General features: G+C 47.5%; 1 protein-coding gene across 1 annotated transcript in view; it reads left to right on the forward strand.

Annotated features, from left to right (window-relative positions):
- RANGAP1 (Ran GTPase activating protein 1) overlaps positions 1–12,841 on the forward strand; it is a 537,507-nt gene that overhangs the window by 157,741 nt on the left and 366,925 nt on the right. The window contains exon 6 of the mRNA XM_086963527.1: positions 642–776. Within this exon, the coding sequence (XP_086819653.1) occupies positions 642–776 (135 nt within the window). The remainder of the gene's footprint in view (positions 1–641; positions 777–12,841) is intronic.

A 12,841-nucleotide genomic window follows, 5' to 3' on the forward strand; every position in this document is an offset into this window, starting at 1 on the left:
TTTCCCAGGACCTTTTATCTTCAATCGCTCTTGAGACAGTTAAATTTTGTGCAAGTACGCCCAGCACTATTGTATCTGCAACTACTTAAACCAGATTGTATCCCTTTTGTGGCCGTTTTTTTTAAATGTGTAATGAACCTCAGGAAAAGTTGGGATTTATAACAAGTTATTATATTTTATTGCTTTTACTTGTGGCTTTTATTTATTTCCTCTCTTAAGTGCTAATGATGTTGGTATTAACTCACCATTGCTTTTATTCAGGGAAATTTTACATACTGTGTTTTTTTTTTAAATATGCAATTAGCTGTACTGTAACTTTTATGGGTTCTACTATTGAATACCGAATAAAGTATTATGATGATGATGATTGTCGGGAACTAGTTTTCACATAATCCTTCTAAGCTGGATTGTTTTCCCTGTAACTGGTTAAGTGCTACCCGACAGTGAGGGAATGTTTGAACACATTTGTGATCCTATAGAAGATAAGTACTGAAGACTCATTGATCCAAGTAAGTGACTTGGATTCCAGCTTAGTACCCTACACATCATGCACTATTGCAAACCAAGTTCCAAATTTGTGTGGTGCCTTTGTAGAATGCTCCTGAAACATCATGTGTGTTTCTCTTTTGCTTCTTTCTCAGATTTTGGCTGCAGCTCTAACCGAATGCCATAAGAAATCAGATGCTGTTGGCAAACCCCTTCCCCTACGTGTTTTCATTGCTGGTCGCAACCGCCTGGAGAACGATGGTGCCAGTGCGCTTGCGGAGGCATTCACGGTAAGGTGTAGATATCTGGATATCATCCTGACTACTAGATTAGGTGGTGATTTTTATGGGGGATGCTTTTCGTGTTCCGGATAACCGCCAGCAGCTTTTGCCAACACAGGAGTCTTATCTACCAATGAGCGTAGGAGTTAGCAAAGTGAATATTTTAACTTCGGAAACAAACTATTTGAGGCATGTGTGGCTGTAGACACACGATGTGCATACTCCTACCATCAAGTTGGTCCGGATGTGAGCACTTTTTTTTCTTCAAAAAGTCTGTTTGAGGCATATGAGCTGCAGATTACACACTGTGCATAGATCGCCACCTAGTGTTGGGCCCGGATGTGTGCAGTTTGTTGTTGTCCTGAAAAGTTCTTTGGAAGTCACAAGATAGGGGACTCCTCCTTTGGACCACATTGCGCATGGGCATCGGCTCCATCCTCGGATTGTTTTTTTCTGCCATCGGGCTCGGATGTGTTTCCTGCGCTCCGGTTTGGAACCGAATTTCCTTCGACGCGCAATCCTCACCCAGTTCGACGGTATTGTCGCGATCCACATCAACACGATTATTCAACAACTTCGAAGTCTTCGATTCCGGTCGTCGACTAAGGCCTTTGGGCAGTGGCGGCTGGTAACATTTGAAAGTGGTGAGGCGTAGAATGATTTCCATACTGCACCATAGCGAGCGACCGAGCCCAAACAACCTAAGGGTTTTTTTGTTTTTTTTTAAAGAGTGGACAAATGATGCATTTTCAAGCAAATTTGAGAAAGCAGGAAGGTTAATCCATACCGAGCACATCTTGCCACGTAGTAGCTGCTAATTGTGCTTCGCCTTCAACCATTACACTGCACATTCATTGGTCTTCGCCACATCCATCTTGCTGTAATGGTAACGGAGTAAAATTGTTGGTGCCCATGTGTCAACTTGTGCATTTACAAAAGTGAGGCCTACATTTTAATACTAATAACAAAAATGCACATAATATTGGTGACAATTTATGTTAACTGCAAGACAGCAGGTCTCGCAAGAAATCTAATGATCTGATAAATGTAATGGGTTGAAAATGATATCCATGTTAGTCCCACGCAGAGGGTAACAATCACAACTATCTCCTTACCAAAACGTACTAATTTCCAACTGCGATGGCTCACATCCATCACTGTGCCTGCCATAGTTATGTGCTTTAGCTGAATTAATTGGTGCACCAACTGTAAACACAGACCACAGGTAGCCAAGAGCCTTACTGTGTGTGTGTTTGGTGGTTACATTGTTATTTTGGCTGCCCTTTACATAGTGATGCCGCTTTAACAAAGATGCCCCCCTCAACAAAGTGTGGCCATTCTTGAAATAATCCTTCCTGCTCCTCGTCCCTTGGCGGGCTGGATCCTTGCCATCTGATGATGACGATAAATTAACATTTATGACAATAGCATGTCAGTGCTTGAAGCGGAATAACACGCTGGATGAACTTGGGTGAAAGTCTGCAATTTCAAGACATAAGTGCAGTTTTTGGTGGGTTTAGGGAACATTTGGGCTTATTTATTTGAAAATACAACTTTTGTGTTTGATGGTGAAATGTCTATTTTCATAAACTGGCAAGTCAGAGTTTCAGACAAAGCGCCTGAGTTTCAAAACTATATTTCAGAATTCTGTTAAGAGCGGATATTTGAGGAATTAGGTCTGCATGGTTCAGAAGGGTCATTACTGAATGATGTGACGTGTTTCATGACTTGTGGGAAGGCGGTCATAGTCTACAATGGGAACACTTTCTCTGATAACTCCTCCGCTGGGTGTGACGTAAGCTGTATGAGTCGATGTCTATCTTCTCACCCCCCAGTGTGTGTGTGTCAGGCAAGGTGGCAGCAGCTGACCCACAGCAGGGCCTGTGTGACAGAACTGCTATTACTGGACACGACTTGCAGCTAAATGAGTGTGGGTAAAACACATTGATTAGCAGTACATGACATCATTTATTTGGAAAATGAACTGGCAAATAGTACATATTACAGCACAGTATGACTCACAGGGCACGCTTAGATGCAATTTAAATAAAATGTGTTCACGGGGAGCGGGCTGTTTTTCAAGGAAATTTTTAAAAAATAATGAAAAAAGCAAAAATTGGAAAACCTCTTATTTAAACAGCATTTTCCAGGAGTCTCTGTGTGGGTTCTCCAGAACGTGCTTAGTGACAACTGTCCGATTAGAAGCACATTAGCGAGCACAGAGCAGAGCACCATTCTCAATCTCATAGGCATTCTGACAGTGTCTGCATCTGCACTGTTGTGCGTGTTTCCGCTACGTATGCCATGAAGGACATTGTACATGGCTTTAAGCTAATCAGATAGTAAAAAAAAACGTGGGCTACACTTGGGGATCTTAGCCTGCAAAAGGTCACAGCAGAGCCTAAAGAGGAATGAGGGAAGCAAAAACAAGAAACTACTCAAACTGAGCCTCCATATTGTTGTCCATAAAAACGACCGATTTATCCCAAATCGGTGACTGGGGTGAATGATTTATTCTGCATTTCTTCCATAATCTGTTCATTTTGCAGTGGTCACAACTGAAACACCATCTCCCCCTAATCCCGCTCCCCATGCTCTCCTGTACAGCAGAGCTCGACCCTAAACATTGCCCATGGCTTCACAGAAGGGGTCGCTCATTAAAGGATGGGCCGTTTTAGAGAACAGAAACCGCCCAGGGTCAAACAGAGAGCTCATCTACGCCGGGCTTGCCTGCCAAGAGTGTTACTAATGCTATGGCTTCTCTCCGTTTTCAGGGTCAACACAAGCGTCAGAACAAACAATGCACACTAAATGCTGGCCTAGTACAATATTAAATATGTATTTGGAACAGTCATTTCAGAACCTGTACTTACGAGTTCTCAATTGGGGCGCGTGACTTGATGCATCCCTGCCTCAGGTACACGGGCAGTGTGCAGCCCTGGTGGTGTGCCTGGAAGTGTCCATTCAACCATCAAGGTGTGTCGCGCCCCCTCGCCCTGATGTAGGAAGGAGGTGAGACGTGCTCCTTATCTGTGGGTGTAGCGCCCCCCACTCCCCCCCCACCCCCCGTCTGGATTACCTCAAGGGTACCTCACACATATCTGGGCGCCCTGGAAGTAACTGAAGGGACGCTCCTGCATCTTTTGCAGACGTGAAGAGGAAGGAGGCCATTACACACAGCACAGCAGCACCACGCCACAACTTCGTGACGTGTGGACACACGAGTCGCTAAGAACGGACTTTGCTTTGCGAAGTTTCACTGAAGCACTACGAGCCCGGATGAACATTTTCCAGTTTTAACTGGTCACTGCTCACTGGCGGGTGAGGGGTCCGGGCCACTGAAGCGAGCCCTGGAAACACAGCTGACCAATTCTGGTTAGGCAGAAAGATGCTGACCTGGGGAGGGTGACGGACACCCTCCTCCCACCCCCTAGCTCTATGCGTCGGGTAACACAGCGGGTAGAGTGTTGCGCTACACCGCGAGTGGACCTGGGGGGAAGGGTAAATGGAATGCCCTCCCCTCCACGCCCCCCTGCATTTTATCCTCCGTTTGCAGCGTGTCACACAGTGAATAGAGCATGGCGCAGCGCTGCGAGAGGCTTAAAGCACTTGTCTCATCAGACTGGCGACCTCCAGTATTTGCATCAGAGTGCAGGAGTTAGTTGTAAATCTTAATCTCGGAAGGTGCACACCCGCCCATGTGCGTGCACAGTACCCTCGGGAGGAGCACATCCGCCCATGTTCGTGCACCGTGCAGAGTACTCTTGAAAGGTGTACTCTTCTCCGACCCATGTGCATGCAGAGAACTCTCGGGAGGTGTCCTCCAACCCATGTATGTGCAGAGCAGTCGCAGCTCGCATTTCACGGATGGGTGGTGTTAACATAAAAAACTAACCGGAGCCCGGTTCCGCGCCGCCTCTGCTTCCTGTTCCTGGGCCGGTCAGAAGCATTTACAACTTCAAACTGCAAGCGCCCGGGTGTCTCACTCTCAGCCAATCCCGACGCTGCATTAGCAGCACCAGGATTGGCTAGGGCACGGATACAGCCCGCCCACTAGGATACCAGGGGGCTGCAATGGACTCTTGGTTTCCCCCTTCCATCGCTCTCGGAAGGTATAGTAGTGGCTGACAGACTGCGCATTCACGGGCTGGTCATAAAAATGACCAGCCCGTACTCGATCATGCTCACTACGCGCCGCTGTCAGTTACAGTCTGACTGATTGTCACTCAAACAGGGTTGAGTGCTGCCAGCCCCGCCCCTATCCGATTCAGCGGCCGATTGCCGCACGCATGTCCCAGCAGTGAGAGAGAGTAGGTTGATAAATCCCAAATTGCTTCATTTGCATTTGCTTCTGGCTAGTGGGGCAACGCCCCAGCGCCCCCAATGGCCGCACCGCCACTTCCTTCGGGCCTACTTAGGCCTCATCTTCTGGCTCATGGAAAGGACGCCATTCAAAAAGTGTTGAGGACACATTGAGGATGTGGGTCGAAGTTTCCCCACACCGATCTACATGAGCTGTGCAACCTTTGCCTCTAACTGGAGAATGAGGTCAAAGACTGTTCCGCTTGTGCCTCTTTCCACTCCAAGAAGACTATCCGGGACCGAAGAGCTCGAAGATCAATGGCTCGCTCGTCCGCTTCGATCCCAGACGACATCTTTGGAGAGGGCGTCGACGTGCCAGAACACAAGCACGCCGAAGAAAGCTCCAGCTCTTCTGATTCCGAAGACTCAGACGTCGAGGACATAACTCCAGCTCAACGGGTCATAAGTAAGACAGTCGACCCCAACCCTTCCTCGACACCCTCAAAAAAGGCTTAGGTCACACCCTCACCTTCGGGCCCGGGTGCACGCCGGGAGACTGCTTCCCACGCCCCACCTTCGGGCCGGCAAAGAAGCCTACTAAGCCTTCAGGCGGCTTGGCCTAGAACCAGCCTATTCCCGGTGCCGATCCAATACCGACACCAAAGAAGAAGCCATCTTCCTCAACCATGCCGACAGTTGCTCCCAACAACTAAGCACTTGGCGCCGAAGACTGGCAGCGGCTCATCCATGCCGAAACCTCACTCGGAGTAGAGTAAAAAACCACCCAAAGGCCCCGACTCACACGCTTCGGAGCCGAAGAAATACCCGTAACCGAAAAAACATGTTCCGGTAAAGGACATTTCAAAAGGCCACACTTCAAAACCAAAATACTCTAGACCATCTACAGACTCTGTGCCGAAAAAACCTCCCATACCGAAAATTTCGACGTCAAAGGATCTGCCCTATACAAAATAACTTTTTACACTAGATCCTCACCAAAAAACTCTTGTTAAAGACCCTGAGACTGGTCAACTAGCTCTTAGTTCCAAGAAGAGACCACTAGAAGCGCCAGTACCACCACCTCCTCCAAAGAAGAGACATTGCAACCTCTCCGTTAAGGGTCCCTTCTCCACCCCCTCCCCATACTGTTCCTCCTCCTACACATCCTCCACCACATCATTCTCCTACACCATCGTAATCCAGATGATGATGTGTATACAGACTCTGATGACACAGCCCCACGCACATGACCCTGCAGGGACCAATAGTCCCCCTCAGTCACCTAATCCTTGGGATGATTATACCACCCCTGATGTGCCTTACGTCCCACAAGCTGATGTATACCCTTCCAGGCCTTCCCCACCAGAGGACACTATAGGTTTTAACCTACTAGTCCAAAGAGCTGCCCAGTACCATGATAACACACAAAGGTCTACTGCCATTTTGCCAATGCTTGAAGGCGTCAACACACAAAGGTCTACTGCCATTTTGCCAATGCTTGAAGGCGTCATTAAGCACGCAACAGAGGTTTTTAAAGATTCTGTTAGGGCTCGGGTCCTCAACCCTCGCATTGAGAAAAAAATATAAAGCTGCCCCTACAGACCCTGTTTACATCAAAGGTCCAGCACCACTAGATTCTTTAGTAGTGTCTAATGCACGTAAACCTGCTAATTCACAAACATCCGGTGAGGCCTCACCACCAGATAAAGAATCTAAGCTCCTTGACGCCTCTGGTAAACGAACAGCGTCACAGGCAGCTAATATTTGGCACATTGCCAATACCCAAGCATTGTTGGCAAGATATGACAGGGCACATTATGATGAGCTGGAGTCCATAATGCAGCATCTACCAGACAAATATAAAAATAGGGCCAATTAACTCATACAGGAAGGTAAAAATATTACTAATACTTCCATTCGTTGTGCCCTAGAGGCTGCAGATACTGCCTCAAGGGCAATCAATACCAGTACCCTTTTGCGGAGACATGCCTGGCTACGTATTTCAGGTTTTAAACCTGAGGTACAAAATTCCATCCTCAATCAGCCATTTGATGAGACACATTTATTTGGCCCTAATGTTGATGGGTCTTTAGAGAAGATGAAAAAAGACACTGACACAGCAAAATCCATGGGAGCCTTGCAGCTGCAAGGTCCCAGACGTTCTTTTTGTCGCTTATCATACAGAGGCAACACAAGAGGCTACTCCACCGAAAGCCCCTCCACTTCCTACAAAACCCCTAGTCAATCCACATACACTAAGGTTACTGTCTAGAACTAACATCTACCCCCCCCCCCGCCCCCCAAACATACCACCCAAACAGCGTCCAATGTCACAAGAACATCTGTCACTGTAAAAGCAATAAGTAACGTCTCTTCTAGAAAAAATGCAATAGAACCAGTTCCTCTGCACCAACAAAACAAGGGGGTTTACTCCCTATATTTTCTTATTCGCAAAAAGGACGGCTCTTTAAGGCCTAATCTAGACCTCAGAACACTAAACATATACATACAGTCAGACCATTTTTACATGGTCACACTCCATCAGGTCCTTCCTCTCCTGTTACAAAACTACTTTCTTGCTACTCTAGCTATCAAGGACGCATACTTCCACATTCCCATTCACAAGGCTCACAGGAGGAATCTCAGATTTGTAATAGACGGGCAGCGCTATCAATTCAAAGTACTCCCATTCAGAGTCACAACAGCGCTAAGAGTATTCACCAAGTGCCTAGCAGTAGTGTCAGCACATTTACGAAGACAACACATACATGTCTTCCCATACCTCGACGACTGGCTCATACAACCAGTGTGTGGAACACACTCCCTTTACAATCCAACTGCTCCAAAACTTGGGGTTCACAATAAACCACACCAAGTCTCATCTGCAAGCATCCAAAGTACAACAGTAAGAACCAAGTCCTGTGCACACGCTTATATAGTCATAGGTCCTGATGTCAGAACTCAATAATAGAGCCAATGTTCATTTAAATGAATGAGTCTCAAAATCCAGGTTTTGTTGTGTAGATAAGATTTATAAGTCAATTTAGATCAGTACTTTAAACAATAGCCAGCCGACACGTGTTTCATCACACCGTGTACGAGGTGAGTTATCAGGGCTGTAAACTTCTATTGTTATGGTGATCGCAGTGGCGGTGTGCTCATCAGAACCAGCTGCGAGTGTGTGAACGATGAAATGACCGTACCCTGCTCGGCGGGTAAACCACACATGCGGTATTATGGATGTCCAAATCGGAGGCAGGGATCGTAGGTCAGATCGAAATCGCACGGTCCGTGCGGGGAGTATCCGGGTGAGGCTCCAGGTAGAGGAGTCCGCCCTGATGACTCATCTCGCACACGGTTTAAATGAACATTGGCTCTATTATTGAGTTCTTAGTAATATATTGTCACAACGATAATATTAACCCCTTAGACGTGTCTATTCAACACATAATAGGCTACTTACTGCACCTCCAAAGATGTAACTTAGCCTACACGTCTATTAGACTGCATCTTGTTGCAATAGCAGTATATCTGCAAAACAGACCGCGTCTATCTCTGTTCAGAGTGCCTGCTATTCAAGCCTTTATGGAAGGTCTTAAAAGAATAATTCCTCCCAGAGTGCCACCTTCACCTGTGTGGAATTTAAATATTGTTCTCAATCGGCTAATAAGACCTCCCTTCGAACCATTACATGAATGTGAACTACAATTATTAACATGGAAGGTTGCGTTCCTAGTAGCTATTGCTTCTCTGCGAAGAGTTAGTGAACTACAAGCACTAACAACTGTGGGATTTGCAGTCCAACCTCTGTAGTTTGTCTCTCTCATTTCTTGGTGACAATTCTGTTTTCCCTCCAAATTTCTCATTTGCTCTGTGCTAAGACCTGTATGTTAAAACAGTGCTCTCCCAGCCACCATTTTGTGTTCACAAGCCAGTGAAACCAGCCCCCCTGCCTCCTCCCCTGGCAACAGATTTTTCTACATCAGTAGTGCTTCTGTGAGCTGTTTAAACTGTTTTACTAGGGCCTGTGCACTTCGTTTCTTGGCTAGCAGGGGGAGTAAAATTGTATTCAAACAGTATTGTTAGATTCCACTGTATTTGGATATGGGCAAACGCTCTATCTTAGATGTAGTTCATCTGCGCCCGTTGCTGTTCTGGGTGCGCCTAAGGAGGACCTCAGAGCTAGTAAACTATGCCCTGGTGTTGGATGAACTGATTGCATTGAACACCGGGAGTAAATACATTGGGTAAATAAACTTAAACAGATGGTTTTGAAGTTGGGTCTGACTGAATCCTGGACCTCCCAGTCCCCACCCCCAAAACAAGCAATAAAGAAAATGTATTGGGAATGGGTGGAGGCAGAAGAACAGAGGAACCCAAGTTGGGGCCTTTTAACCATGGAGTTCTTAGAACACAAACCAATTAGGAAGTTGGAAACCTTTCTAGATCTCATCAGAACACCTAGAGATAGAGGGATCTTTTTAAAGATGAGGTATGGAACTTTACCACTTAACAATTTCACCAAAGGTTGGAAAGGCTCAAGGGCCCCAAACGGTGCATGCCCTTGTTGTCCCTGCAAAACAGAATCCCTTCCACACTTTTTTTGGCTGTAAAGCTTATAAGAGGGTAAGACATAGATGGCTGAGACCAGTTTGTAGGGAGCTGGGGGTTAAAGATTTCCGGGTTGCCCTCCGCATCATCACAACTAACACGTCTTCCCTCTTTATTGTTTGTGGTGTGGCAAAATATTTATCAAGTGCTTGGCTCATTCGCATGAGGATGTTTAATGCTATTAAAGCTTAGACCCTCTGGATACGGTCACTAAATAATAATACAGGAGTGTACTCTCTGTACTTCTTAATCCCAAAAAAGGACGGTTCCCTGCGGCCCATTCTAGACCTCAGACCCCTCAACCAATACATACTGTCAGAACACTTTCATATGTTAACCTTATAGCAGGGCCTGCCGTTGCTCAGTCAGGGCGACTTCCTAGCAACCCTAGACCTCATGGATGCATATTTCCACATTCCCATTCACCCAAGTCACAAGAAATACCTCAGATTCACCATCAACAACTAGCATTACCAATACAGGGTCCTGCCTTTCGGGGTCACCACTGCCCCCAGAGTATTCACCAAGTGCTTAGCGACTGTGGCTGCGCACCTTCGGAGACAACACATCCATGTCCATTCCTACCTGGACGACTGGCTTGTTCAAGCAAAGTCGGCACAGCAGTGTGCCAGCCACATGTCGCGCACAATTCACCTCCTTCACAGTTTAGGGTTCTCGCTCATCTACGCAAAATCGCACCTGCAGCCCGCCCATGTGCAACAGTACCTAGGGGCGACATTGAACACTCTGACGGCAACAGCGCAGCCAAATTCTGCCAGAGTCAACAGCATGCAGCTGCTCATTCGGAGTTTCAGGCCTCAACAATCGCTCCCAGCTCAGGTGTTCATGCAGCTCATCGGTATGATGGCATCCTGCATATTCATAGTCCCGCACGCGAGGCTGCACATGCGTCCCCTTCAAGAATGGTTAGCACGACAGTGGAACTAGGCTCATGGGCATCTAAAAGACCTAGTGTTGGTGACCGGTCGTGCATACAACTCTCTGCATTGGTGGAATCCACAAAACCTTTGCAGGGGACGACCGTTCCAAGAGCCTGTCCCACAGATAGTGCTAACGACGGACACATCTCTCCAGGGTTGGGGAGCGCATGTCCTCCATTACACGGTGCAGGGACTATGGACAACACAACAACAGAGGATGCATATCAACCTGTTAGAGCTGATGGCAATCTTCATGGGACTGAAAGCGTTCAAGTTGCACCTTTGCAACAAGGTCGTGTTGATCCGGACGGACAACATGACTGCCATGTATTACATCCAGAAACAGGGAGGCACACACTCCCCGCAGCTATCTCACCTAGCCCAGAGCATGTGGAAGTGGGCCATTCAGAGGAACATCTTCCTCCTGGCGGAGCATCTCCCGGGCATAGACAACCAGATGGCGGACCTGCTCAGCAGGCACAGTCATCAGATGCACGAGTGGGAAATTCACCCCTCGGTGCTCCAGCCATACTTCCAGCAGTGGGGTCATCCAGAGATCGACCTCTTCGCCACAAAAGAGAACGCAAAATGCCAAAACTTCGCCGCCAGTTTCCCACACCCGCAGTCTCAGGGCAATGCGATATGGATGAACTGGTCAGGCAGATTTGCGTACGCTTTTCCCCCAGCCCCACTCATACCGCTGGTGGCGCGCAAACTGTGGCAGCACTCCATGACGCTCATCCTGGTTGCTCCAACGTGGGCACGGCAAGCTTGGTACACCACGTTCCTGGAACTTTCAGTGGTGCCTCACCAACGGCTGCGCCTCACTCCCAGCCTCCTCACTCAGAGCCATGGAGACATTCAGCACCCAGATCCGCAACAGTTGAGCCTAGCGATTTGGCTCCTGAGGTCATAGTTTGGCTACCTCAACTTGCCCCCTGAGTGTATGAACATCATCAAAGAGGCAAGGCGTCCTACAACTAGGGCGTGCTATGCAGCCAAATGGAAACGTTTTGTCATATACTGTTCCAACAATGACATTAATCCGCTAGATGCGTGAGATACAGTTTCTTACATGGAAAGTAGCTTTTCTGATAGCCATCACATCGCTACGAAGAGTCAGTGAGCTTCAAGCCCTGACAATTCAGGAGCCCTACCTACAAATTCATGCTAATAGGGTAGTGCTGCGCACCAACCCCAAGTTCATGCCAAAGGTCATCTCGCAGTTCCACATTAATCAAAACATAGAACTGCCAGTTTTCTTTCCAAACCCAGATTCAGTGGCTGACAGAGCACTGCACACCTTAGATGTCAAAAGAGCTCTCCTGTATTACATCGACAGGACAAAAGACTTTAGAAAGACTAAACAACTGTTTGTTGCCTTCTCTCCACAACACAAAGGGAACCCCATTTCCAAATCAGGTATAGCCAGATGGATTGTTAAATGTATACAAATCTGTTACCAAAAGGCTAAACGCACTTTAACATTCCCCCAAGAGCGCATTCCACACGCAAGCTAGGGGCATCCATGGCTTTCCTAGGTAACATTCCTCTAGAGGATATATGTAGAGCAGCCACATGGACCACCATACATACATTTACCAAACACTACTGCGTAGATGTACACTCCAAACAGCAAGCTGCTGTAGGGACAGGCTGTTCTCAGAACTCTCTTTCAGACTGCTGCAGCTGGCACGGGCAACCGCCGATAAGGAGGAAACTGCTATTTATTCTATGCACAGATATGAATTTAGCAGCCCACATGCCTCAAACGGAATATGCTACTTACCAGTATGCATCTGTTCTTGGCATGTAGGGCTGCTGACATTCATATCGCCCACCCTCCTCCCCGGTGCCTGTCGCAGCTGTAGCACTCAGAATCATTCTCAGGCATGGTCATCACTGTAGGAAGGTGGATATCTGACTATGGTTGCCCCAACTTTTTGCCTGGTGTTTTGCTGGTTTTTCGACTTAGTTGATCTGGGACCCTGCTATTCAGGACCCCAGGCCCACTGCTCTCTCTCTAAAATGGATGCTGCCACCACAGACACAAGTCTGACCTCCTGCTGCTGGGAGTCCCTCCAGCGAGGAGAGCTCGGACAAAGGGTTTCCTGTCGGGGGCGGTGCTAGCACCATCCCAGACAGGGTTTTGTGTATCCCAGGTAGGCAGGGCTGAGAGGAAGGTGACTGCAAGTGGCACCCCGGTGCTCACTGTGCATA

Source organism: Lissotriton vulgaris, chromosome 1_1 (assembly GCF_964263255.1).
Source record: "Lissotriton vulgaris chromosome 1_1, aLisVul1.2, whole genome shotgun sequence".
Classification (NCBI taxonomy): Eukaryota; Metazoa; Chordata; class Amphibia; order Caudata; family Salamandridae; genus Lissotriton; species Lissotriton vulgaris.